Source organism: Taurulus bubalis, assembly GCF_910589615.1.
Source record: "Taurulus bubalis genome assembly, chromosome: 13".
Classification (NCBI taxonomy): Eukaryota; Metazoa; Chordata; class Actinopteri; order Perciformes; family Cottidae; genus Taurulus; species Taurulus bubalis.
Window position 1 is genome coordinate 17,712,269 of NC_136601.1, and position 26,965 is coordinate 17,739,233.

The 26,965-nt window shown below is 42.6% G+C and overlaps 2 protein-coding genes across 2 annotated transcripts in view; one reads left to right on the plus strand and one right to left on the minus strand.

Moving 5' to 3' along the window:
• The window catches only part of unc5a (unc-5 netrin receptor A), a gene marked incomplete at its 3' end in the record, with an annotated part of 121,820 nt that extends 103,880 nt beyond the window's left edge, over positions 1-17,940 (plus strand). Inside the window, exons 10-16 of the mRNA XM_079228438.1 lie at positions 2,547-2,634; positions 3,080-3,248; positions 5,322-5,555; positions 13,201-13,350; positions 15,245-15,409; positions 15,537-15,715; positions 17,775-17,940. Coding sequence (XP_079084564.1) covers positions 2,547-2,634; positions 3,080-3,248; positions 5,322-5,555; positions 13,201-13,350; positions 15,245-15,409; positions 15,537-15,715; positions 17,775-17,940 — 1,151 coding nt within the window. The remainder of the gene's footprint in view (positions 1-2,546; positions 2,635-3,079; positions 3,249-5,321; positions 5,556-13,200; positions 13,351-15,244; positions 15,410-15,536; positions 15,716-17,774) is intronic.
• A 4,669-nt stretch (positions 17,941-22,609) lies between these two features.
• Positions 22,610-26,965, minus strand: part of pdlim7 (PDZ and LIM domain 7) — a 30,540-nt gene continuing 26,184 nt past the window's right edge. Inside the window, exons 10-13 of the mRNA XM_079228644.1 lie at positions 26,609-26,789; positions 26,307-26,427; positions 24,277-24,392; positions 22,610-23,907 (exon numbers count right to left, since the gene is read on the minus strand). Of these exons, the coding sequence (XP_079084770.1) occupies positions 23,821-23,907; positions 24,277-24,392; positions 26,307-26,427; positions 26,609-26,789 (505 nt within the window). The 3' untranslated portion in view covers positions 22,610-23,820. The remainder of the gene's footprint in view (positions 23,908-24,276; positions 24,393-26,306; positions 26,428-26,608; positions 26,790-26,965) is intronic.

The window sequence follows — 26,965 nt, forward strand, 5'->3', positions numbered from 1 at the left end:
TTCTACCATCATATTACAGGAATAGAAACAGGGCAGGCTCTCCGCTGTGCTTATTTTAATGAGCAACTGGTAAACAGCAGAACTATAGATTTGATTGTTTATAAGAATCGGATCACTTTTATCCTAATACATAATTTGTATCGTTTATAGTAGACTTTTTTATGGCATACTATATTATCACATTTTAATAGCAAACTACAATATTTTAATGCAAATTTCCTTCTATGTGCACAACAACCCTCTGTTTGCACTCCTCTTCACTCTTTGCCTCCATTTTATGTAATAGATCTCAAAGGATCTTGTATAAATATGGCCTATACACCAATTTTATACAGATAGATGTAATAGCCGTAGTTTGGCTTTTTTAAAATAATGCTTAATCTACTATAAAGACTGTTGCAATTTAACTATTAATGCTCATAAACATTTCTTGTTTTTTTTCGAGCTATTTCTGACAATAGAAAAAATGCATACGTTGCAGTAAAATGCTGGATGACAGTCCCCAAAACAATCCAACTGATGAGTTAACTGCCAGTCCATGAGTCATATTGCTTACAGCTTCAAAACAACAATGAGTCTTTTTTTTCTCCTGTTTCCAACTATAATTTGTAAATATGATTCATAAAAACTCTTAACACAAGAAGGCAATTTGTAAAATCAAATTTCACACCAAAATTGCACAGTAAAAGCAGAATAGTTTTCACTCTAATGTTGTTTCAGAAAACTCTTTTTTAAGATCTGTATGTTCTGTTAGCTGCTATACTTACAACAAACAAGAACATTTCAATCTACAATGTACTAAATGCAGTTCACATTTCATATATTGCCATTTCTTTTACATAAAAACAGAACATTTACAGATCATAATTAGACCTACATTAATGACACAATGCTTCTATCTAGTGAGTCATTAAGGAGAATTTATCAGTAACTCAGCTGAGTGCCATAAACGTCATAACAGTCTTGTTAAATGTGACCCAGACCATTCAGCCATAAAATCTCGTACATGTGGGTTTCCTAGTAAGTTTTTAGCAAGATATTATACATTAAAGAGTTTCAAAGCCTCATAAAAAACAGCTTAGCGCACCGGCTGTATTTCTCACTGTGATGCAAATTAAATTATAACTGTTTTATAAGGAACAAGATAAAAGACCAAAAATGCATGTGAATGGTTCACTTGTTTATCTAAAAAAGTGACTACTCACAAAATGTGAACATTGTAACATGTAAAATGTATGATTGAGTTAACTGTCTTGTCAATAACCTACATGTTACGCTGCACAGTGAGGATAGTTAAAAGGTTCAGTACAGTGATGAGCTCAATTACGATGACTTAAAGTGTGTCTACGAAACACAGACTACTTTGAAAGGTTCCTGGAATAAAACCTTGAACAAATTATTCCAATTAGGCCCCTCGCTTTCAACAGAGCTGGTTGAAATTGTCGCTGATGTGTCAGTTATGTACTCCGTGCGTAGACCGAGGAATAGAGATTGTCCGTAAAAGTCTGATAAAAGATATAAAAAGCCCACCATCATTAGTCCTTTATTTTGCTCCCCGTCTTCACATTAGCAAAGTACAGAGCTTATATAATTATAGTGGAAGACAGAGTTTTCACTTGGCTCATTGTAGGCTTTTCAGATTAGCCGATGACAGTGCCAGTAAGCCAGTATCTTGAGGGAGAAAAGGTCTTTTCTTCTTGTGTTTTCCTTGCCATCACTCTCTCTCTCTCCATCCCTCTCTCTTTTCTCCGTCTCCCTTTTGCTCCCTTACAGATTTTTTATGCATGGATTACCTCAAAGCCATGTAGGCTATACCACGCATTGGCACCCATCTCCTCATTGGGACCCAGAAAACAAAAAAATCTGCGCTTGCATCCACTCGGAGGAGAAATGCCGTCATTTAGCACAGTTTCAGAGCAGACACGTGGAAGAGTTTATAGATTCACACAAGGCTGTGAGCATTACGACACCTTTGCATTATTCAAACAGATTTTTTTTTATGGTAAACACACACAGTTTACAATACAGAGACTGTTAAGATGGTGTCACATAGTCGCTGTTTGTCCCACATTTTGAATAGGATTCTTTATGGAGGATTTTGGCACGAGAATCACAACACTAATGCCACAACATTCAAACTACCTCAAAAGCTCTCTCTATTCTCCAAGGTGCATTCCCGCACTCTTCTGGGGAAGTGTAATTTTCCTTGAGTAGTCTGTTCCATGGTCTCAATTATCTACTTGGTGGCAGACGGAGGACATTTAAACTTGCGATGCAGTGTGTGCTTTTGTCTCAGCTAATTGTTGACCGTGGGGACGTGTGCCGCCTCGGCTGCCGGTGCACCGATTTGCATCTACTGTACCTGACGGAGGCTGCCTCTGACCTTCAGAATAAATTTGTTTTGTTTTTGTTTTTGCAGCCATACAGTTTTGTTGAGTGGGCTGGCTTCTTTTGTGAAGTGACAAAAGCGTTGTTCAGTCAGAACAAATGAGCCTGTCCCCCTCTTCCTTATCCCCACTCTCTTCCTTTGTTGTTATTTGCATTAGGAATCAGTCTGCTCATTCCTCCCGAGGCCATCCCCAGAGGGAAGATCTATGAGATTTATCTCACTGTTCAGAGGAAGGAAGATTTAAGGTGGGTCTCTTTAACACTGCCTAACTGGCAGGCTTCCCTGGATGCCACTAGGCTGTTTGTTTTGATGCTCTACTGTTCCATTAGGAAAGGCTTAAGAGTCTGTGCCAGTGCTGAGAGATGTAAATAAATAACGTACCCTTTTACCAGGGTGTGCACTATTTAAGTTAAATGAATTGTTTGAAAAACACTGTTTATCCGGCTTGCTACCTTCTGTCTCTGAAGGCACGGTCATCATAGCATGCTGTGATAGTGTTATGTTATTACTCAGTCATCACAACTACGCTCAGCTAGTCAGCGAGTCCAGCGGGCTTTCATTATTCTCTGCTAACAGCTGCTAGATAATATGCAGAGGTGACCAGAACATTCTCACAAATAACTGTATGAGTAAAGGCACTTCATCTAGATTCATTCTCCTCTCTTTCTCTCTCTTCTCTCCCTGGTGTAGGTTACCCCTGGCCGGCTGCCAGACCCTGCTCAGCCCCGTTGTGAGTTGTGGCCCTCCAGGGGTGGTCCTGAGCCGGCCAGTTATCCTCAGCATGGACCACTGCTCTGACGCATGCCTCGATAACTGGGCCGTCCGCCTCAAGAAGCAGAACTATGAGGGCACTTGGGAGGTGAGACAGCACTATAACTTCAGCACAAAATCCTCCATAGAAAGATAAAGTTGCCACCAAGTGAATTTGTAAAGTCTTACTGAACTTACTGAGAGCTTTCCTTAGAAAAGTACATACCTGCTCATCAGTGACTTGAAACTGGCACTGCAAAGCACTCAATGCTGTAGTCCTGGCCCAGCATTCATCCACTCTATAGTTTTTATATTATATTGTCCATCAGGTATTTTCTCATTGGGCTGAAGAAAATAAAAAAGCTTGGAAGCGCTAGCTCTCTTCAGCTCAAGAGTTGCTAGGCAACATGTTTCTCAAAACAGAAATTCTCTAAGCAAATGACTGATCCTCAAAGTACTCTCCTGAGTGCTCCTTGACCATTTTTGACCGCTGCTTCCAATTACAGAGAACCCTACCCGTTTTTCTATGCATGAAATTTGAAAGGAACCAGAACAACCTGATTCCAACAGGATCGAGTTGGTCGAAACGTTTTGGTGTCTCCACGCACAAACACGCACCCCGGCAAACAAATGCGCTTCGAGGCAGTGTACACATCTTCACAATCCAGAGAGATTGGAAAGGGTGCTGGTGGGCTTTGGAGTGTTAGTAGGTCTTCTTTCATGTTCGATATTGTGCATAAATTATTCAGCCTCCCCGTGTGTGGCGGCGGTGGGGTGTCTGTGGGATGGATTGGCCTGTCTGAGGCAGAGGTTAGACCAGCACTTTTAATCATCGGCCGGACCAAATATAGCCCAACGGCATGACTGCGTGTCCACCAAAGAAAAAAGTGCCAGGTGGACGAGAGAATTAGGGTGGAAGCAACCAGTAGAGAGTGTGAAGAGAGGGAGATGGAAAGAAAGGAGGAAAAGAGATGGTGAAAATGGACGCGCAGAAGCAGAAGGAGAAATGAATTGCTTGTAGAGTGAGCGCTCAGTGGTGTAATCGAGCCCGCTCACTCTCTGTTCCACCTCGAAGAAATATTAAGATGATGAAAAAGTGAGACTCCATTGTGGTTGCATAGCAAATGAATTGTGTCAATACTAATTCTATTGATGTAGATGGTGTCTGGTTGAATCGATCCTGGAGGGGCTTGCTGGGCTTTTGGCAGGCAAAACGCTCTCTTCAGCTTGATTGGGTAATGAGAGGAGTCAGTCAACTGGCATGATGGGATTTTAGAGAAAATGTTGTCACCTTGGGTCCAATTTGTCCCCATCAAATTAGCCCGGAGAGCGGTGGAATTAGCTCATAAAACTATGCCGCACTGTGATGGGATGTGATATTTTTGCAGCTCTGTCCTCTTTATTGCAGATGCAGTCGTGATACGACCCCTCAGCTCGACAAAGCTAAAAATGATGTTGTTTCTCTGTCATGTGTAAATCTGTCTTTTTTCTACTTGGCAAATAAAAGTACCAATTAATTATTGTACTGCCATTTTATTTTGTTTTTTTTGGTTTGTTTTTTTACCTTTCACCATTTGGCAACAGTGTGGTTTTGCAGATAAATAGGCAAGTTGTTTTCACCTTCCTTGACAAATCTCGAAGGCTGAAGGAAATTCCAGAAATCCCAACAATCCAATATTTACTGCACCTCCACAGTTTTTTTCCTTTCTCTAGCACCATCTATTCTTGCCAGTAATCTATTTGAGTCTCCTTTCATGTCAATTGAGTACCTCGTTCATGCATTATTAAGTGAATTGATGGTGTTCTATAGGATGTGTGTCTTTTTATGAGGGAATGTGTGTCTTTATGTCAGTATGGAGCAAGTGTACTGCGGTGAAAAGGGAATTTGAAGCAAGAACAAAGTATTTTTATTTCCCCTGATCTAAACTGTTACTCAGACACACGTGTAACATTACCTTTGGCTTAAATGTTACGTTGTCACACTGCAGGAGGGACAGTTTGGGGCCTTGCTACTGTGCCAAACTCCTTTCCTAACGACCCCTTTACAAACACACACACCCACACATACAGACATTCGGTACCCAGGCAAACACATTACCCTTCCCTCCTACATAAATTGGGTGCTTGACCTTTCATCCACACTTTGTGTTGTTTTGTTTTTTCTCTGCCTCGCCTCCTCCAGGACGTCCTGCTGATGGGGGAGGAGCTGGTTTCGGAGCCCTACTACTGCCAGCTCGAGGCCGAGACGTGCCGGCTTTTCTCGGAGCAGCTGGGCACCCTCGCCCTGGTGGGAGAGTCCCTGCACATGGGCGCTGCCAAGCGCCTGAGGCTGGTGCTCTTCTCCGACGCATACTGCTCCACGCTGGAGTACAACATCAGGGTCTACTGCATGGACGACACACAAGACGTTTTCAAGGTAAAGTGGGACAAATGCAGCGCCTGCTCTTCTGTTTGGCTAGCAGCTTCTCAGCCTGAGATTGCACGGGGCACCTGAGTGATAGGTAGACTATTATGTGTAATAGCATTGTCTGTCACATTGGAACGTTAGTCGAAATCGGTGCAGGCAAGTAGGAGTTAGGCGTTGCCATGGTAAATTGAACAATATTGCAGGCCTGATTACACCATGTGTTCAAGGGTGTGTGATGTGTGGTGCTGATGTTCCCCCACCATTGAAACAATGCATTTGTCGAAGTTAATCATGGTATACAGGACAATCTCTTAGTGTATTCTTGTGTGCATGCCCACAGAGGAGGAGCTGTATTCAACATGCAGAGCATTAATAAAGCAGCAATCAACAATAAATATATAGTGGAGTGATGTCTAGCTGAGCAGAGAAGGAAATCACGCTTCCTTTGTGTGTGTTGTTATCCAAGTTTCTTTTTGCTTTGTTGAAACAGGCAGGTCGGCCGTGCATGCCTTTAGTGCACGTTGTGCATGTGCGCGTGCTCCACTGGCTAATGGAAGTGTAGCGGCCACCCTCTGTCAGCACTGTTGGTGTATTTAGCCCTGTTAGCATTGTTAGCGCCGTTTGATATGTTGATAGGCGATCCAAATGCTCCAAATCTCAGATCTGGCACCTTTTAAATTTATTTTTCTTCCTTTTATGCCGTAAGTGGTTCCGCTTGACTGCTGTGGGCCGAGAACTTTACCATCACTTTGTTCAACAGCATATTTCGCTTCACATTTTTGCTCTCCACATGGACGGAGTATAATCGAGCACTAATGCCTCCCTCCCTCCCCCGAGGACTGCCTCTGAGTAGCCTGTTAAGATTTCATTTGCATGGTTAATTAGTAAATTAAAAGGAGCCTGCCCCAATCTTTTCCCAGCAACCCCTGTGCTCTTGTTCATTCTCTCAACACCTCTCTCCAAGCTGTTCCTCTCCGTCTGACACCAGCCACAAGAGCCACTTCCCACTCGAGTCCACTTTTGCCAGCTGTAATGGCTGACCTCCTCATGCAGGGGTTCGCTACCAGCACCTTCTGTGGTTGGCTGTGGGGCATAAACAATGCGAGGCAGTGGGGGGCTCGAGCTGAAAATAGCACTCTCACATTCAGGGAGATGAAGATGAGATGAAAACACAGGCTCTAACTGTGGCGTGAGAAATGCCAAAACCTCTCTCGCTTACATCTGTCTCTTTGTGGCTCAATTCTGCCCCTGCTGCTATCTTTCTGTTCCTGACAGCTATTGCATGATAGCCAGCTCGCTCCGAGATATTGCCGGCTGACATTCTGTGTTCTTGTGTGGGGAAAAATGTAGAATATAGCATTCAAGAGGTAAAGCCATGCACAGCTGATGCAGCTCTCCAGGGGAAGTGCTTTTTCTGCTTTGCAGATATATATTAGGCCTTTTTGTTTACTTGCTGTCAAAGCAGTTGTAATGATAGAGTTGTCTTTATATATTCTGATCATCGGGTGACCCTGTGGTGTTTTGCTGCAGCGTGACTGTTGAAATGACCTTGCACGTCCTGTGTTCGATGCAGGAGGGCTGCTGGTGCACGAAAACTCTCTCTCTCTCTCTGTGCCTCAACCCCATGGATAGCTCTTGTTCTGCTATTCTCCCCATCTCTTAGCCAGGAAAAGGACATCTGAGCTTGTTGACTCCAGCACTTGTGCTGCCATACTCTGCGGCTCCCCCGTCGCCCTTGAGTGCATTAGCTCCCCGTCTCTCACACAACCTGGTCCTGTGGTAAGCCACGGCGTCTCCAGGGTTTTGTAGTTTTTAGTGAGTGATTTAGAATGTGGCCCACACTCTTTAGTAATCTCAACTTCACACTGCTCTTGGTGCTATTACGGAGGGAGCAGTTCACTTAGCAAGTACATTAACCACTTTGAGCGGAGATTAAACTTCCCTGGAGAGGTTCAGCCTAATCACTAATCACTATCTTTAAAATGCAGCATTTATGATTAGACTTTCACTATGGCTAACATTAAAGTTAATTGTAGTGTGCAACAGTGGAGTAGGTGGCATGGTGGAGTACAAAAACTAGAATATAAAAAAACATCAGTGTTTTTTTATATTCTAGTTTTTGTACAGTACACCTTCAGCACATGTGAATTTCATGACAGCATTTACAGCCTGCTAAGGCCCTGCTTCTCATTTTTCAGAAAAGAAGTTGACTTTTGATGGGAGATGAAAAAAGCCGAACAGAAAAGGCTTTTCTCTGCTTGGCTGTTCAGTGGCAGGGAGAACTGTAGAAACCAAAAGAGATACTAAGGTTTTCTGGCTGGTTGTCAGTCTCTTCTGACAAGCCTCCATCAGTGAGAATGACATGCACGCACGCCCACAAACATGTGCACACACGCTAAACTTATGCAGGCTGTACCATGCAATCTCTTATCTCCCAATTACAGCAGATTAGAACCAATGTTATCGTCTTTGATCCTAAGTGTGTGGGGGCTCTGGGGAAACGGTGACATTTCCGTCTGATGCTTGCCGTATGTTAGCAGGGCTCTGCCGGGACCAATTAAGTTAATATTTAATGTGTGTCCCACTCTTGATGGGCCCAGCCAAGGCTGGCGCAGCAGCAGAGGAGACATGATCTGCGTCTGGTAGCACCCTCACTGTGCACCCGGTTGTTCCTAGCTAAACCTGTGGGAGAGCTTCACTGATGTTCTGCCACCACACAACTGATTGAAACACCTGCCGGGAACCAAGCCTGTGATAACCTCTCATCAAACTGGAAGGGTGCCAACCAAGGTGTCTTTTGGGGATTAGAATATGGTGCAGCTAGTTATTTATTTACTTTTTAAAAATACAATTATTATTATTTATTTATGTATATTTATCTGCAATATTCAGAATGTGTCAGCTTTTGGTGTTAAGGATAAAATGCTCAGTAAATTTACCACTAGGCATAATCCATGCTTTTATAGTGGACAATAACAATATCCCGGTGTTTATTGATAACCAAATGTTCTTCCTTTACACCCACCAGTCTGTTTTGAAAGACCAGTGTTGCTCTACTGTTAACACACACGCACACGCACACACACACCTTTATAAACCACCAACTTTCTGTCAGATTACATTTTTTACAGAGGAGGAAGTCAGTTTTTTGTGCTAAATCTTTTTGTGGGACCACCACAAATACTAATCCAGTAGATTTTGCAATAGCAAATCTATATATCTGTAAATACATTTTCTTTATTTTTTTCCTGTTTGTGGCATGTCTCTATTGGTGGCCAAGTTGATCCACCATTTTGGGATTTCCATGAATTTAGACAATCATGTCCCCAAAGGGATCAATATTTCCGACTTTTGTGATCCCCTGACTCTTCCTCTAGTGCCATAAAACAAATGCTATTCCCAATAGCCTCAGCTTTTCTTTGTGTTTGGTGCCGATTAGCAAATGTTAGCATGCTAATACTAAACTATTCTGATTAACATGGTCAACATTATCCCTGTTTAAACCTGTTAGTGTTGCCATTGTGAGAAATTGAGCATTTAGCTCAATGCTCTGCTGTGCCTAAATGCATGTTGTGGACTCTTTTAAGCCCCATTGTAGTTCCAGTGACGTGTAGTAGCCATAAACTTTACCAAATGATAGAACTATTTGAGTTGGCTCCCTTTGTACTCCCAGTATTGTATTTAGCATTCAGTGTTGGTGTAATGAGGCCAATACATTATTTCTGACCATCGATTGTAAAGATGTGTGTTCTAGTGTTAAATGGATGTTTAATTGACGTCAAACTGGTTAAACAGTGGCTCCTGGAGTCTTTTACGCAGCGTTTGACCTCAAGCTATTATTCTCATTTGCGTATAAAAGGGCTCATAAACACTTTATGTGCTACCTCCACGATGCCGTTTTCTGTCTTTACTCCTGAGCAGCAAACTACATTTGAGCAGAAACATTTTGCTTTCATGTATCAGAGGAGAGAAAACCAGCATGCACAGAGTATAATACAAACCGTTTTTCTGATCTCTCCATCAGAAAAGTTACTGGCAATGAATTCTAGGCACACAAAAAACAAGAGCATAGCCCAGTAATTGCTGGCATTAAGTTAAACAAGACAGTCAGCTTTATCACTGAGCCCAGCAGAGAAATTGTTTCCATATTATATTTCTGTGTTCCTGTGTGCTGTTTTCCTCCCGCCCCACTCTGTGATTTATCAAACAGAATGTGCATCTTTTCCCTAGCAAACGCAGTACCCATTTATAACTGAGCAGACAAGTCCCTTCTATTTGTAGTTATTAATCAGAGTTGACTGTAGCGGGCACGGCCACTGGAGCTCAGACTGATAGACTCTCAGTCAGAGAGGAAAAGCCTGTCACATCCTGCTGACAAATACACAGATTTATGGAGCCCACATAGCCAGGCTACTCTCTATAAACAAATGCATTTGCCTGAAAAGAGCAGCTCTGAAAATGGATCGTCACTATGAATGCACATTTTTAAACACATGACATTGCTAAGAGTCGAGGGGTGAGGCAGAGTTTATGAGACATTAGATGCCGTGTATCTCTCTACGTTTCAGATGACATGTAGCTTGACTAATTAACTGATCAAATGCAAGTTATAATCCCCATCAGAGCTAGTTAAGTTAATCGGTTTATTACACACCGATCCAGAACAATAAAAGACCACATGTAGTAGCTTGACCTTGCTGAAAGTAGCAGCTTTGAACCAGTCCAGTTCTTTTGATATATGTATATAGGCCTCTGCTAATACTTTGATTTCCTGCATCCGTTGGCCGTCTGTTTTTGTTGCGAGAGAGAGTTTGGTGCAGCCACTAACCTCTTTCTGTCAGCACCAGCCCGAAGAGATTAGCTGTATGAGTGTCTCTCGTTTCCCAGTGGAGCCCAGCCCCAGTCCATCACAGTCCCAGCTCTGGTCCAAGCCGAGAGGATGAGGGGATGGGTGAGGAGCGGTTTGGGAGATGAGTGAGGGTGGGATGGGGGTTGAAGTTTTACAAAAACTGTAGCCATGATTGCAGTAATCCTGTTATCTCTCCTACTAAAGCTGGCCACTCTAGTGACCTGGAGACACAAATGTTAAGCCGCCTCTGTCTCTCTGCTCTCCCGCTCCTACTCTTTTCACTCCTCCCTGCTCTATCTCACTCTCTTTAGCCAGCCTCATTGAATGTCAGGGGGTGGTCTTGGCTCTGCCTGACTCTAAATTCACAGTCTTCACACACACACCACAGGCTATCTCGAATTCCGTCAGAACAAAAGGCTTTTTTCTCATGCAGTACTTGAACTTTTCGCCCGTCTCATGCATCTTAATGTTTCCACAGTTGTACAGGGTCAGGGTGTCCAAAGAGAAACTACTCTTCTTATCTTCACTGACTGGAAACACAGTTTAGCTAAGAGTTGATGATTAATATGTGATTTGATAAACTAATTTAAAGCCTTGGATTGTTTTCCCCCAGAAAGGGTAAATAATATGGTCAAATTTAGCTTCTCGTCTATTAGCGCGCTCACACTGTCATTTGTTAACAGGATAATGGGGCGTAAAGAGGGCCATTATTCTCTCAGTCCAGAACATATGCTGAAACCCTGCACAAAAACACACTCTAATACACACACTCACAGGCACTCAGGCAAACATAAACAGTATACAAGAGACAGTGTCATTTGAAAGCGAGGACGACATGTACACACTTTAGAGGAGGAAATGCATCATCCCATGTTGTGTTTTTTCCCTCAGTAAGCTCAGTGACCCTGTCAGGTTGCAGGAGCGCTGTGCCCTAGACCCGGTTTGATTGTAATCCTGCCGTGTCAGCCTTGAACTTGACAAACTGCTAGACAGGCGAGTTAGTATTCATTCTAGTAGCTATTTGTTGATAATAAGATAATTGACATTCTGCACGCCTTCTATTGCTCGCAGGCCTAAAGATTTGCAGCTATAGGTCAAAGACCCGATCAAAGTCCACCAGGCCCAATTTGCAATGCTAATCGCTCCCAACAAATAATTGTCCTTAAGAACTGTGTTAAATGAACCTCTCTGGAAGCTCTCATAATGTGGCTTTTGTCTGCCTAAGAGATATAATAGAACAGGGCTTTTAATTCTATGGAGACTGCAATGCCCCCTGTTATTAACTCATTAGACCTCAACGCTTTGATTCAGAGCCATTGTCTGACCTTCCCACTCTGAGTAAGTGGGTAACATCACAAGGCTCCGGCGTGGCAGCACAGTGAGGAGACTATTTCAGCGAGCTGCATACAGTCAGATCCTTGTCTGTCTATCTGTAATGCGCTGTGGCTCGGGTAAAAGGAATAAACCGATGCAAATGCAGGAATCGAGATTGGTAATCACAGGGGGAATAATATTCGTGTTAACAAGAAGATAAGCACTAAACAAACATGGAAATCAGCAATACGCCGAGCAAACATGGGAATGAAAATCTCGGGCCGAACCAAAATGTGCTTATTCAGTGATGGAGAGAGCACATCAAATAACAAAAGCAGGTAGAGATTCCAAATGGATAATTAACAGCTTCCTTTTCCATCACAATTGGAATCAGCAGCCCATTTCTGGGAAAGAGGGCAGAAAATGTAATCTGTATTGTGCAGATCGAAATAACTGCCATTCTCCACCTTAATTAGATGTCTTTGCTTAAATGAAACCATGGGCAACCATTCTAGCATGTAATGCTCAACATATGGCCAATATACACACACATCTCCCTCTTGGAGCCTTTGTTTTTGTTTTGTTTTTGAGATATGTCTCAGAGACTCCAGGGCGGATTCTGGCTGCCTGTTTTCCTTCAGCTGCCATCTTGTTTGCCTCCTCAGACACATTCAAAGAACATATCTGGTTTCTCAGGTCTTTTCACACTTCTAATTTCAGAAGTCTGTTTGCCTCTGTGGAAATATGCTCTTCTGATCGGAGGCAGCACATGTGAACGCCATCCAAAAGTATTAGTCTTGAATGCTTGTTCAGCACAAAATATCCAGTTCAAAGTGAATTGATAGATCAGAGGGAAATGCAGCGGATATTATCATCCCATTCCAGATGGTCATTTGGATGGCAACAAATGGTCCACTGAGCAAGTCCCACAGAGATTAAAATATTAAGCACGCATTTACAAATCTCTCCTGGCACAAAAACAAAAATGAAATTAAGGCGATTCGCCATGCGAGAACAATGAGTAGTTGACTAATGGCTCGTTCACTGCCTTCATCACAGCCCAGGTAGCTAGTAGGCCGGGATGACTGCGGTATTTGCTTGCTAATGCGGTTGCTGGAAGCTGGGCGCGCACACACTGAGGCAGAGGATCAACCTTGTGGTGACATTAAAGTGCTGTGGAGACGAGCAGCACCAGCCCACTGTGACCGCATGCAGGGACACGATCCTCCAGCCCTAAGATGTACTGTCCCCCTGCCTCATTCTTGTGCTGTGTGTGTGTGTTCCTACCATTGCCCACATCTTGTATTCCTGTGTGTGTGTGTGTGTGTGTGTGTGTGTGACTTCTTGTTTATTCTTGAGCGATGCACCATAAAGCGATGTAAAAAGTTATGGAGTGTTTTGCACATTTTCTCTCCCCTCTGTGACTGTGAAGGTAAATGTGTTTCCTCTGAGCCCTGACGCCTCTCCTCCTCTTCCTGCTTCTTTCATCAGGAGGTGATGCAGATGGAGCGGCAGCTCGGAGGTCGGCTGATTGACGAGCCTCACGTCCTGCTTTTCAAAGACAGCTACCACAACCTGCGCCTGTCCATCCACGACATGCCCCAGGCGCACTGGAGGAGCAAGCTGCTAGCTGGCTACCAGGTGTGTTGGGGGTTTTGGGGGACCGGCGGGGCAGAGAGTCACTCCAGGTCAGAGCGAGAACACGAGGATGTAATAGAAGTGCCTGGCTGACTCAAATCTGCGTATCAGCTGTTATGGTGCTTTATTTCTTTTTTAAATATACTTTATTGGAGAATATACACAATATGACGTACAGGGATCAGCGAACAAATATTTTCCTTTTTATTTTATTAATAGTTATAAAGCATGTGTTATAGTGCTTTCTAATGTGTTTGTTTGCATACTCAATTTGAAAATCCATGTCGTCTCGAGTTTAAATTAGCCATTGAGATAAATTAAAGAAGAATTGAGTACGTGTCGACAAAAGCAATGTCACTGCGTCGGAAAGTTCTTCCTCATTAACAAGCTGTTTCTGGTCTCTCTGGAAAGTTGTTTTAATTTCACTTGGTTCACAGTTTTAATTAAATATGTTTTGCTTTGCCTTCAGTTGATCACTTTAAAGATTCACACAAAGGAGTGTTTTCAGTCTGTTACTGCAGGACTCCTCTGTCCAATAACCTTTTCTATTCTTTGCACCGTGTGCAACTTAAATCATTTGTTGAGAGTCGAGGGAACCTTTTGGGTGTGTGTGCATAGTGTGTGCATGTTTTTGTCCGCTTGTGCGTGAGGTGTAGTCGTGTGCATAATGGAACTGGTCTGTGTGCACTAACCCAGAGCTGCAAGCTGATTGATTATCCTTGTTGTCGCTCTCTTAAAAAGGGAGCTCAGATGAAATATAGAGCAGTGCTGTATGTAAATATGTGAATTTCCCCGACCGGAAGCTTGGAACTTCTCCACCTTTACTGCACTCCCCACACCTGCGTGGCCCACTGCACTGCAGCCCGGCGACAACATGAGACATGAGGGCTGTTCAAAGGACTAGAAAATGCTCTGGCTCCAACTATACAAGCACAGAGCACCAGGTCCCCATAGCTTACACACGGGCCGTGCCAAGCAAGCAGCGGCAGCAACAATGCACCCAGAACAGAGGCTTATTCCTCTGGACTGTGCCTGTTCATTTGGAAGTGTTATTCCCCTCTCAGCAGTGCGGTCAAAAAAGGCCTTTAGTTTCCCCGGGGCCCCCACAGCGACTTTTGTCCGTTTCAGCCAACTCCCTCAGTCACCCGTCTGCTGGGTAACAGTGCCCCCGTTTGGTTAGCGGCGGGACCTGCAGCGCCACTTCAGTCTCATAACAGTTCTTGTCAGCTGTTGAACCCAGGGTGAAGTGAGGAGTTAGTGCGCCCCGTTTTTGTATTTTTTTCACAGGGTTACCGCGTTGCTTCTCTTGGGATATGCAAATGAGGCATGAATATGGAGCAACAGAGAGAAAGATGTAGAAATTGTCAGCCTTGAATAAATTCTGGCAAACACTCCCAGGTAGACAAAAGCTGATGCTGCTCAGCGGTACTGCTCAACGCTAGGATGCATGCATATACATCCACATGATGTGTTTTAGAGCGGTGATGTTTCAGCTTGGACTCCATCAGCATCATTTGTAGCTCAGAAATGCACACAGTACAGACCTGCAAAGAGAGGCTGAATCCACTGGAAAACATTGGATAGAAAATGTTTGTTATGCCAGAAACAAGGATGTGGTGTGTTATCCATATTTCTTATGAAATCAGCTCAGACAGATATTAAGCCCCTCTCTCAATAAAAGCTTATTATCCCCCTTTAACTTTCCTGACTATTGTCAGTCTGCAGCCTCGGATATATTTTTGCCATTTTCACCGAACGATGGCGGCTTACGTCAGTCTAATTAATGATGATCTCCGTGTATTGTAGGCAGGCGGTCTTGTTATGGCAGGTTTCACACATGCAGTTCTGACTGTGCCGCTGCTTTGCCGTTTGTTTGTGCCGCGTGTTCTTTCTGCAGGAGATCCCGTTCTACCACATCTGGAACGGTTCCCAGCGGTACCTGCACTGCACGTTCACTCTGGAGCGACTCAGCCTCAGCACCTGCGAGCTCACCTGCCAGCTGTGCGTGTGGCAGGTGGAGGGAGAGGGACAGAGCTTTAGCCTGGACTTTAATATTGCCAAGGTAACGTTCAGCATAATAACGCGCCGGGAACCGGCAATTGATTTGCACAACCGCGATTTTTCAGCCTTTTCATTAGTCATGTAGGAATGGATCTTATACCGTGCTTTGTGGCTGTCATACCTACCAGGACACCCGAGCTGTGGATGCCGAGTTTCTGTTAATGGATAGTAACGCTCCAGCTCTGGCGGGGCCCAGCGCCTTTCAGATCCCGTACCTCATCAGGCAGAAGATATGCAGCAGCCTGGATGCCCCCTGTCCCAACGGAGCCGACTGGAGAATGCTAGCACAAAGACTTAAACTAGAGAGGTAAATACCCAACTGTACGATACCATAATGCCTCATCTGATCACTGATCAATAGAGCGCGCTGGGAAAGGCAGCTTACATAAAGGCTCTCAAGAAATGCAGCAGAGCCTCATTTATCCAAACCCCTTGAGAATAGAGGCTGCACATAAGTACATGTGTATGTAGAACACTCCACACACAGCTTGTTTAAAATAATGAACATGTAATTACACTGATTGCGGCATTACAGAAGCAGTAGCATGTTACTATGGAGCTCCACACAGTCAGCGTAAAGTGCATCACAGCAGTCAAATGTTTTCCCTAAAGTTCAGGTAAACAAAGTTCTGCCTTCCGCAGGCTAATCCTCATTTGACACAGCTATAATGTTATAGGATTAATGTGGACTTGATGGATACAGCTATCACTTCTGTGAGAAAACACGATCCTCCTCTTCTTTCCCCCCTCAGGAACAGGTAAGCAGCTTAAAGTCTGCAGCTAAACTTGTACCTGCTACATTCTGCTTAACAGTTATAATTGGAAAGGTAGCAGCTAGCTGCCCATCAGCGGCAAAAAAGAAGAAGATGGAATAGGTTTGGATCTGTGCCGACCTCAATTCGTTCTCACCGTTACTGTAATTTATTACAGGAGTACCTGTAACAGAAGAGAGCCAGGCATTGATCTCTTATCCTCCACCAATTTAATTTCCACCTCGTACACTTAATTTATCCAATCAACTGTATTTACCCCAATTATTCACAAATTGAATTGATGCACTACGGGTTTAATTAGCAATGTTTTGCTCAACATAATCAATTCTCATTTGGGCCTCGGGAAGGAACAACTGCTCTGTTTGATCTGTCCTTAACAACATGTTTTCCTGAAAAGGCGGCAGCCCCTTGGCATTCTGTCATGCAGCATTCCTGTGTTTGTTTCTGTGTGTGTAAAGCGTTCAGACCGAGCGGAACGAGACCAATCAATAAAACTTAAAATGCCAAGAACCTTTTATTTGATCTTTCTCTCCTAAGACTGAGCAAACGGCTGTGTCTGAGCCATACAAGATAAGCTGGTGTTTCACACAGCGAGGTGACTAAGCGGGGCTGACACGTCGGACGCTAAGCTCTGTCTTTTTTTTATCTGAATAATGACACAGAGGTTTGTTCCCAGACAATTTTTTTTGACCAACTCTTTGTTGTGTTCTCCCGACGCAGAGGGAAGGCTGCCTGCACTATAAAATCCAATTGACTCAAAATAGCCGAGTGGCACTGTGTTCTCAGCGCTTGTGTACTGCCAAAGCAGCCACGTGTTTATAACCATCACAGAATGCTTCACTAGGCAAACAGAAGATACGAGCAAGTAATGGAGTCGGCCTGACCTTTCTCAAGGTAAAAAGGGTGTTTTTGGTCTTCTCGTCTCACAACACAATCCCCCTTTGTGCCATTGGTTTACGCTGTTCTCTCTCCTTTTAATGTCATGTGTGCTCTACATAACAGTTAAGGCCCCAGACATTTGGAGAACAGAAAAAGGCCATTAAATCAAACAAGCATCTTCGGTACCAGAGGGATCAGGTCCCACTCAACATCAAATATACAGCTGTCTGGGGCCACTGCTTTGTTGTCATTGATTGGGTTTGATCGTAAAGGTTCTGCTCCTAAAATGGAAAAGGTCACTTCCGACTTAACTGTGAAAAGTCTATATAGGATTTACTATATGGGATTTAGGGCCAATTTCCACATCAAATAAAGAGGAATGAGGATTATGCTGCTAAGCTTCAAATGAAAGTTGCCAGAGATTCTGTATTTGATGGCAGCTAGACTGTGTTCTTATACTTTTTATCATTTTTTTACTTAGTGCTCCAACGCAGCATATCAGGATGTAGCAATATAACAGACAATAAAACTTGACATTGACAGAGTTACAAGAAGCAGTGGCGCTATAAAATACCATCTGAAAAGGTTTCCCTATAACTCCGTTATTGTAGAAAGAAATCCGACGCTGTTCGTTTGATATGTGCACGTCGCTTGAGTTTAACGAAGACGTCTCATTGTTCCCTCACCGTTATTTATGTGTTCTTCTCTCTGCAGACACATGAGTTTCTTTGCATCCAAAGCGAGCCCAACCTCTATGATCCTGGACCTGTGGGAGGCACAACATTTCCACAACGGCAACATCAACCAGCTGGCCACGGTCATGGCTGACATTGGCAAACAAGAAGCCATGATATTCCTGGTCTCTGATGGCGAGTGCTAACCCAGAAAAGGGGGAGAGACTGGTGCAGAGGAAAAGTACAGAACACAACAACACACACAAAAACAACACACTACAGCAGCAGGAATCGAAGAGCAGAGCTGTCCCCATGTCCCTCTTCTTCACTTAAGAAGATGTGAGGGTTTATGTAGGATTGAATCCCTATATCCCACCGAACAGAGTTCTTTAAATGAGACCAAATGAGAGTTTGGGTGTGTGGGGAAATGTATTCATTAAAGAAAAATACCCTTTATTTTCCATCAAAGTTTGAAGTTAAATTAGTCCACCCCCCCCGCCCCCCGGTTTTAATTCAACTTCATGCCTTTTATATAAATAGGCCATTTATGGCTAATAAGCAGCAATATGCTAACTTAATGCTATTACTGATGGCCAATATTGAAAATTCTATGAATCCTTTTTCAACTTGAATTCAATATATATGGATGTGACAAAAGGTGCCGGTCATTTCAGGTGAAAGGAAACAAGCGACATATGCAACTGGCAGGTTCGATATACAACATAATCTCAGAAACTGAACGCGCTCTCATCAAGGTCATCAGTCCGTGAACGTACCCTCCCCAAGCCCAGTGAGACTATATCGGTCCATGTCTTATTTGTGTCATTATCTGTTTTCCTAAAAACACACACAGACAGCTTGTAGCACATCCTGGACTCGCAGGATTAAAATAGATTGTATGTCAGAGGCCCAGAAACCCGTCTCATCCCGTTTGTTTTTTAGTCCAGCCGGTATCACTACTGTGAATGTAACATCTTGACATCTTGATTCAGCGAGACGCTCCACAGCTTCCCCGCTTCTAAATCAATATATGTGGGGTTTGGGTTCTTTGAAATGTTTTGAGGGAGGAGTGAGTAATATCTTCGCTAAAGTCATATCTCAAAAGCTATTTCTATTCAAGGCCTGTGATTTTGATTTTGCCAGTTTATTTCTCATCTTGCATTACCCTAATCGTTAATTGTGGGTTTTTCTGTTTCAAACTCCACCTCTAATTAATTTCTGCTGCATATACATGAACATTGAATGTCGTCGAAATGACATTTCCCCTCTGATTACATTCATTCTGTAGCAGAGATGTTGTTAAGCATATAGCATGGCCAAAGGGTTATTATCCTTTGTGAATAATGCAGAACACTTTCCCCACAGAAAATCTGACAACAGATTCCTCAAATCTTGACCAGATTACTCACAATGAAGGATAGTTGTGGGGCTTTGTTTTCATCATGCATCAAGCAATGTTGGTGGGAAATCTACATTTGCTTTATGGCAAACTGTATTTCCACATCAAAGAAACGCCCGGCTCTCAGAGAAAGTTAACAGTCGCTTATGCATAATGTCACGCCTCCGCTCACAAAAAAATGCTTTGAAAGGTTGTTTTCCTTTTTTCTAGACAGGATGGCAAAACGTATCCAGCAGATTTATGCAACAAACCATGAACTGCAACTAAGCATTTGATTGTTATATTTTGATCATTTGCATTAAAGGGAAAATTCGCCACCTTTTTATATGGATGTCCAATAAGTGCTGATGGTAAATGTAAATGAAGAGAAAGAATTCCCCGGCTGTGCTATATTGACCGGCTGTGCCTACAAGAACCAGGATGAGTTGCACACGTGCGGCGAGTTTTATATAAAAACTCAAAATGCCAATGGAGGAAATATTCTTACCCCTCAACATTAAAACTCAACCGTACAACTTCTGAATTCTCACCAAATCCATTCTCCATGTTTTTTCCACTGTTCCAACAATCAGTAACTCTGGTTTGACAGAAATAAATCAATAATTCAAAGTAAGATGTGAAAATACTCTGCATGCGATTTTCACCCTCGTTGGCAAATACAATGATTACAATTTAAAAGAAAATGCGGTTGGCATCGGAAGGCAATTTGAGCAAAGGCTCCGTCAGTCGTATCGTCTCTGCAGCGCAGATTCAAGACCATATCCTCCCCGCTCCAGCTAAATATCTGAGTCAGCCAAAACACAGTAAAAAAAAGAATATATAAATATATATATATCTTTTCCCGCTGTTGGAAACAAAGGGAACAAGGACGTTTTTGAGCGGCATTGTGCCCCACAGCTACCAAAGCTGAATTAACGCGCCGTAGTTCTTCCTTGCCTCTGCCGATGTCCCTGCCAGAGAAGCAGTCGACCTTGCAGGCGTTTTTCACACTGTATCACCAACTCAGAGATGGAGATGAGTTTGGAAAACTGCAAATTTTCCCTTTAATTTACAGTTATTTTTTATTTATATTGATACCATGTCTGGCAACAAAAATAAATGCACAGATCATCTTTCAAGTCCACCGTTTCAGTAATTGTACTTTGAAAGTTGTGAGCAATCCCAAATTAGCCATAGTTCTCTCTGCGTCTGCCTCAGGGTTGCATGTGAAGATGTCTGTTAGAGTTTTAAAGAAAGCCCGTCTCATTAAATCCCTCTTCATTCAAACAGCTAGCACCGCCCGTCCTAGCAGCTCCTCTGGCTTCAACCTTTAACACTAACTGGAGCCTCTTTTATGATTGTCAGATATTTGGAATGTACATTTAAGTTTCCTTGTAGTGGGGAAAAATATGTTTAAAAGGTTTTTTTTTGGTCCTTTTTTAAGTCTTGAAAATTCCTTTTTGTTTTTGTGTGGCATTTCAGCACCTGTTAGCTCTCTTTCATCCTATCCTATTAACACGCCTCCTCTTGACCAACATGTTTTTACAAGCCCCTGTACGATTTGATGCAGAGATGCATAAGATAAAATTATACCATTTTTTTATTAACAAAAAAAAAAGATGGCATCAAGCCCCGTTAGGAAGAAAATGGCGATATCACCTTAAATCAATCTTTTCATGTTGAAATGGATCATCGTCACGTGTAAATACTTTTTCTATACCAGCCGTGTGCTGTCACTTTGCATAATGTATATGAGCAGAATTGGTAACCAAAGTTTTATGAGTATCATTTGAGTCCACTTCATACTCTTATTGTGTCCATTGAATATCGTTTCAGCATTGTTTTACTTGCGGGTAGTTATAGAATAAGTCAGAGTTGCTGTCTCTTCTGAACTGCGGACTTTAAGTCCAAATCAATTCATTGCTTTCGTCTTTGAGGTAAGTTAACGGCGTATGTTCAAGCAGTAATATGTGTCTGTTTATCACTTTGTAAAGAAATGTAAATTATATTTTAATATGAAGCCAAAAAAAGACACTTAACTGGCGCAGCATTTGTCAAGTCTAAACCGTGACGTGTTTGCCTATATACTGTTCTTTGGCGATCTAGCAGTGAAGACTTTTTGCAGTGTTAAGGGTTTAGAGACTGTTTTACGGGAAGTTTCTATACATATTTTGTTCGTCCTTACTCTGCATATGTCTACCTGATTATTTCTCTAAGTGTAAGCAGCATTTAAAATACAAGGTGGAAATAGTCACTAATGCTTAGTGAATCACTACACTGGGACTGTGTGGAGGCTAAGTGGGGAACGAGGACCTCACTTCTTGGACACCGACAAGCCAGTGTTGACACGGCACGTTTAGATGAGCCATGGCAGTTGTACAGTCAGACTGTGTGTGTGTGCGAAATTGTATCAGCCCCGTCATATTCTTGGATGTGTTGTCGAAGCACTTTTCAGTAATGTAATTCACCAGCCGCCATGATGTTCAGCATCTATCTTCACATCTAACTTGTCCAACGAAATCTAACAAATCTGCAATTACTGTGTCTGTGATGAATACAGTTCCTTCATGATGAAGCCTGGGCCTGATAGTTGTGTAAGAGTTGTGTGTCAGTAACACACACGCGCTTCGTTAAAGGGTTCATCCCCAAGTTATGGAGGAAACTGTTTCATCTCACAATTGTACTTTTTGTGTCACTCATTACTATTCAGTGTCAAGGACGTGTGTGTGTGTGTGTGTGTGTGTGTGTGTGTGTGTGTGTGTGTGTGTGTGTGTGTGTGTGTTTGAGAGAGAGCGACTGGGTGTGTACATACCTCCCTGTCACAAGAACAATAGACTTCTGTACTTGTGAATGGTTTTTGTATTTAGTTCCTTGATTCAATGTTTCTTGCCTTTCTGCAAGTCAAAAATGCTGTATTTATTACATGCCACAGCGCTTATGCAATTGTATAATCCTTTTATTGTTTTATTGTTGTTTTTTTACCTTTTGTGTTCCCTATCGTCAATGTAAATTGTTGTCAAAAACTTTTGTGGCAATGAAAAACTTCTGCTAAAGGAGATTTTCTGTACTTTTTGGACAATATGGATTTGTGGGTAGAATTTTGGAAATTCGTTTCTAAGTGCTTTCAAGTATTTACTTGGCCTTATGTATATATATCTATCTATGACATTTCAGAAAGGTATGTATAGTAATTCAACCTGAAATTGTTGTAAATAAATTATATATTGTTAATTCAAGGACTGGATCTCTCACTTGAAACTGGTGTTGCGTATTAATTTACATAAAAAAGGACCGTGTATGTGCTTCTCAATGATCACTGGTTTGTTTCATATATTCACGCTTCAAAGACTCAACATCCTTTTTGACTACAAGATGCTCCGTTTAAAGAAATACTTTGACATGTTGTAAAATACTGTCACTCACTATTTGTTCAACATGGTTAACATTTTGAATAAAGGAATACTTAATTCAGACAACTTCAATGACTAAATGGGTATTGTAAAATTATTTATTTCTACATAGAGAACATTGAAGGGATTCACTAGGGACTTTGTTACAACAGCTGTTTGTGTAACGTAAAAAATGTTAGAAAAGAGAACTCCAACAAAACAGCGACAACATGAGTCCATTGTCCCCTCGTTGGGGCGCAGGTGTTGGTGAGAACAAAGACAACCAAAACATCAGTTAATAGAAAATCTTACAGATGTGTCCAGCCCGGTGTTCTGCTCCAGCGCTCGCCATTACTAGATTATTATATTTTAAACATCCAACAGATATAAAAAAAAAATAATCAAAAAACACTTACAGGCCCATTCTGGAGCAATATAAATACAAATTCAACCATGATTTGAAAGTACTCCAAGGAATAATACCAATATCATAGTAACATGATGGGGGGAATAATCTATAAAGGTTGGGTTTTTGTCTTACAATAACACGTCCAATAAATGATAATACTAAAAGACTGGAATGGAGTGAAACATTTAAAACCAGACTTTTCTTTTTGTCACCCACATCTGTGGCTATTAAAGCAAATCAGAGCACATTCAGCAGTGGGTGCTTCTGTGGAGGGGAGCGGGGGTCCAGTCAAGCAGAGAAAAGACACCCCTCTTTGTGCTCGACTGGACCCCATTACATTAATAGGTCCTGCAGTAAGTGAGTCAGCAGGGCCCTGAATGGGGCCACCACTTCCCTCCACTTAGTACAGAGAGAGTAGAGGCAGATCATTACTGCAATATGTACGATTATTAAAAGCTAAATGACTCCTTCACCTGGCAAGATACTGACTTAATCTCACTTCAGGTTGCACAAGGATGAGATTAGGAGAGTTATGTGGTCAATTCTTCACTAGCAACTACAATTAAATGTAGATGAACTACAGCTGCACTTTTTTATGTCTGATCTAAAAAAGGCTTATACTCAACAGGTTAGTGATGACATGAAACAATTCCTTGACTACTTCCAGTTATACAACACAGCATTTGGTATTACAGGCAGTAATATGTGTGTCCTATTAAAGTAACAATGTGGAGTTAAAAGTAAGCCTCACATATTGAAACAACGCCTGTAGGATAGACGAAAGACTGTGTGACTTGGTGTGTGGCTGGAAAGAAGAGAGTAGAATGTGTACGAGTGTGCTGGAGGGCGGAGTGGGATAAAGAGGAGGGAGAGAGAGAAGTGTTGCTTCCTCTGCAGATGAAGCTCGCTCTCACACTGGAGCAAAGGCATGGCCTTTGCACAGCGGCTTATCCTTCTTCGAGTAGAACGTCTTCCCCTCCAGGTTGATTTGACAGAGCTTTGAGATGAAAGGAGACAGGGAGAGAAGGGCAGACGAGATATCAGACCTTAACATTACCAATGTGAATTTACACTGTTTTCGACTGGCCAGAGAGCAGGCACATCTTCTTTACTTGACTGCATCTAATTTCAGTGTTTTTTTCCCCAGAATGAGAGAGAGAGAGAGAGAGCGAGAGAGAGAGAGAGAGCGAGAGAGATGGAGAGAGTGATGACTGCAGGTGACAGGTTGAAAGAGAGCAAGAGAGTGGGAGGAAAGCTTAAGGTCCAGAGGTGGAGGCAGATTTTTCAGGTGGCATTGTGCTGGGACAGCCAGAAGAGATGGGGCAGAGAGAGCCCACAGGGAGCCATATCAATCAAAATGACTTACAGCACAGACGAAGCACGTATCATGCCAGCTGTAGCCCAAGGCCTCCAGAAACCGATCCCCGGCATCAATCTTAAAGTCACAGCCATGGCATTTGGTGCCAAACATCTTCTCATAGTCTGGAGTGATAAAGGTAAGGGGAGGAGAGAAGGTGATATGATAGACATCAATCAGAATAACATAATTAAATAAATTAAAAGAGGCTTTTATCATCCTGGATATCAGGTCAAGCATCCAGCATGGCCTCCATAATCACCTTATGTAAACACTTAACCTTTGTGGAGTGTTCTGGAGCACGCAGTGTGAAATAGGTTTCCACCTCTTTTATAAAAGAACTGAAGGCTTTTCCTCTTGAAGGAGAGTAATATCCCGCAACACACACACATAATTGAGGACTTCAATGACAGCAATAACGATGGATGAAGCTGTTTTGAAGCCAAGTGTTGGCTGCTCTCCTCATTTGGCATTTGATACTTTGAGTTTGTGTTATTTTGTCCACCGACTGTACATTAGTGCCTTTCCACAGTTTAAGGGAGGGATTACGATGAGGGAAAATTGCTCCAGATACTTAACTGGATTTGCCAGTCCCTTTCATCACAAGGTCTCTTGGGAAAGTGTCAGGTTATAATGCTGCTCGAGAGTGAGTGGGTGAGAGATGCTGAGGCAGCAGAATGTTTATCAGAGCTGAAGGCATTATTCAGAGTACGAGTACTCCGGTTCTGGCTTGGCCTCTGATAAGCCAGCGATCCACGTCAGAGCCTCGGTAGTGACAGAGAGAAGCACGCTGCCTAGCTAAATCATTTAGAGCATAATAGAAGAGCACACACCATTCATAAAGTTCAATAGAGAAATGCATGAAGTAAACTGGAGCTAAATAGATTACAACAGGTGAAAACATCCCACTTTATAATTGACTGTGGTACGTGCCAAGAGATTCATGATGTCGGCCCATGCCAAACCCCACAGCAAACAGTTTTACAAATAGCTTGATACAAAATAAAATCTGTATGAAAATGAGGAAAACTGGAGGGGAGGCAGTGAGCTATTTTTATTTATTTAAAAGAAACAACTATATCATAAAACGCACATAGCGAGACCTCTGAATCAACGACTGGCTGCATTCAACTGTTTTTTAACCCCAGCTGTTCTGTAGCCTGAACTGCACTGTGCTTAGCAACAGCATCCATTTAAAGTAAAAGGATACGACATCGTTCGACAAATAAGCTCGATCACAAACTTAATGCTGCATGGCGGGGTGTCGGTTCTCACTCTGTTCATTCATGCACTGAGGGCCCAGTGCAGATTTACGATAAATATAAAAGGCTTGATCCATGTGTTAACTTATAGGGGGTCTTACACGGGTTGAGATGTTCTCAGTTGGCACTGAAACTAATCAATCAGCACAGTGAGGATTTTCAGCATGCATGTTTTGTTATCTTTTGCCAGTGTTTCATTGTTCAATCATGTTTAATTCAGGGTTAGTCTTGTATTTTGTGTTAAAAATGAGGTTTCTGTGAGTTTGTTCAGCCATTGTGGTCAAGACTTTTCTTACATTCTTTCTCTCAAAACCACATTAATAGGATGTTTCTCTTTGTTTCCAGCAGAGGATTTTTTCACCATGGAGATTCCTTCATCTCTTTGTGTGAGAATGTTGTACTATGAAGTCTGAACGAGAGAAAGGCACTGTCCTTGAGGGAAAGGACATTCATACTAAACTTCCAGTGAGGTTATTATTTTATAACTATTAATTACCGTCTTTAGGTGTTGTCTGTTTGAAAAGGACATTTCAAATGGAATGAGCATAAGCATCAGTCTCATGACATTGTAAAGCAATGCTGGACACACATACACGGAGCAGCTGGTATCATTAACAAAAGCATCAAAGGAGCAGATCTGGATGTGAATAAAGTATGTTTTGTCCCAAAATTCCCCAAAAGAACTATCCATTTGTTTTACATAATTGTTGTCATTATTTGCAATTGGAGGCCAAGGAATGGTCAAGTTTGGGAGAAGGCAACAGCTAAATGTCTCACCTTTCTCACAGTAGGGTTCTCCCTCCTCCATGTAGAAGGCTTGGTTCCTGATTGCATTCTTGCAGGCTGCACACTTGAAACACTGAACATGGTAGGTCATCTTCAGGGCATGCATGATTTCCTGATGGAGAGAAAAGGTTATACATTTTACTATTCAGCGCTTAGCTGGTGTCCTGGAGTACAGTGGAGACCAGAGCCATATATTCTTGTTCAAAGAAATCACAGACTACCAACTTTGAAACAGCAGCTCATGTTTCTGATTTGTGTTTTGATTTTGCGTCACACAATGGTGCAGTTCTTACCCCTGTGATCTTCTTTTTGCACTTTGCGCAGTTAGGAGCATATTGGCTATCGTGGCACTTGGTACAGTAGACGGATCCTCTCTCCTCGAAGAAGCCCCCCTCATCCAGGACCGCCTTACACTGTGAACACGTAAACTCCTCCGGGTGCCAAGAACGCCCCAGCGCTACCAGATACCGCCCCCTGCAAAACACACACACACGCACACACATTTACAGCACATCAGAGGCATTATGGAAATCTGCACCAAACGAGGACAGTTTAAAAGGAAATGTCAGCACATGTCCAACAACACGCGGCAAAAGATAACTGGTCCCTTTGTGCAAGGTGACTAAAAACTGGAGACATGTTTTGGAGTT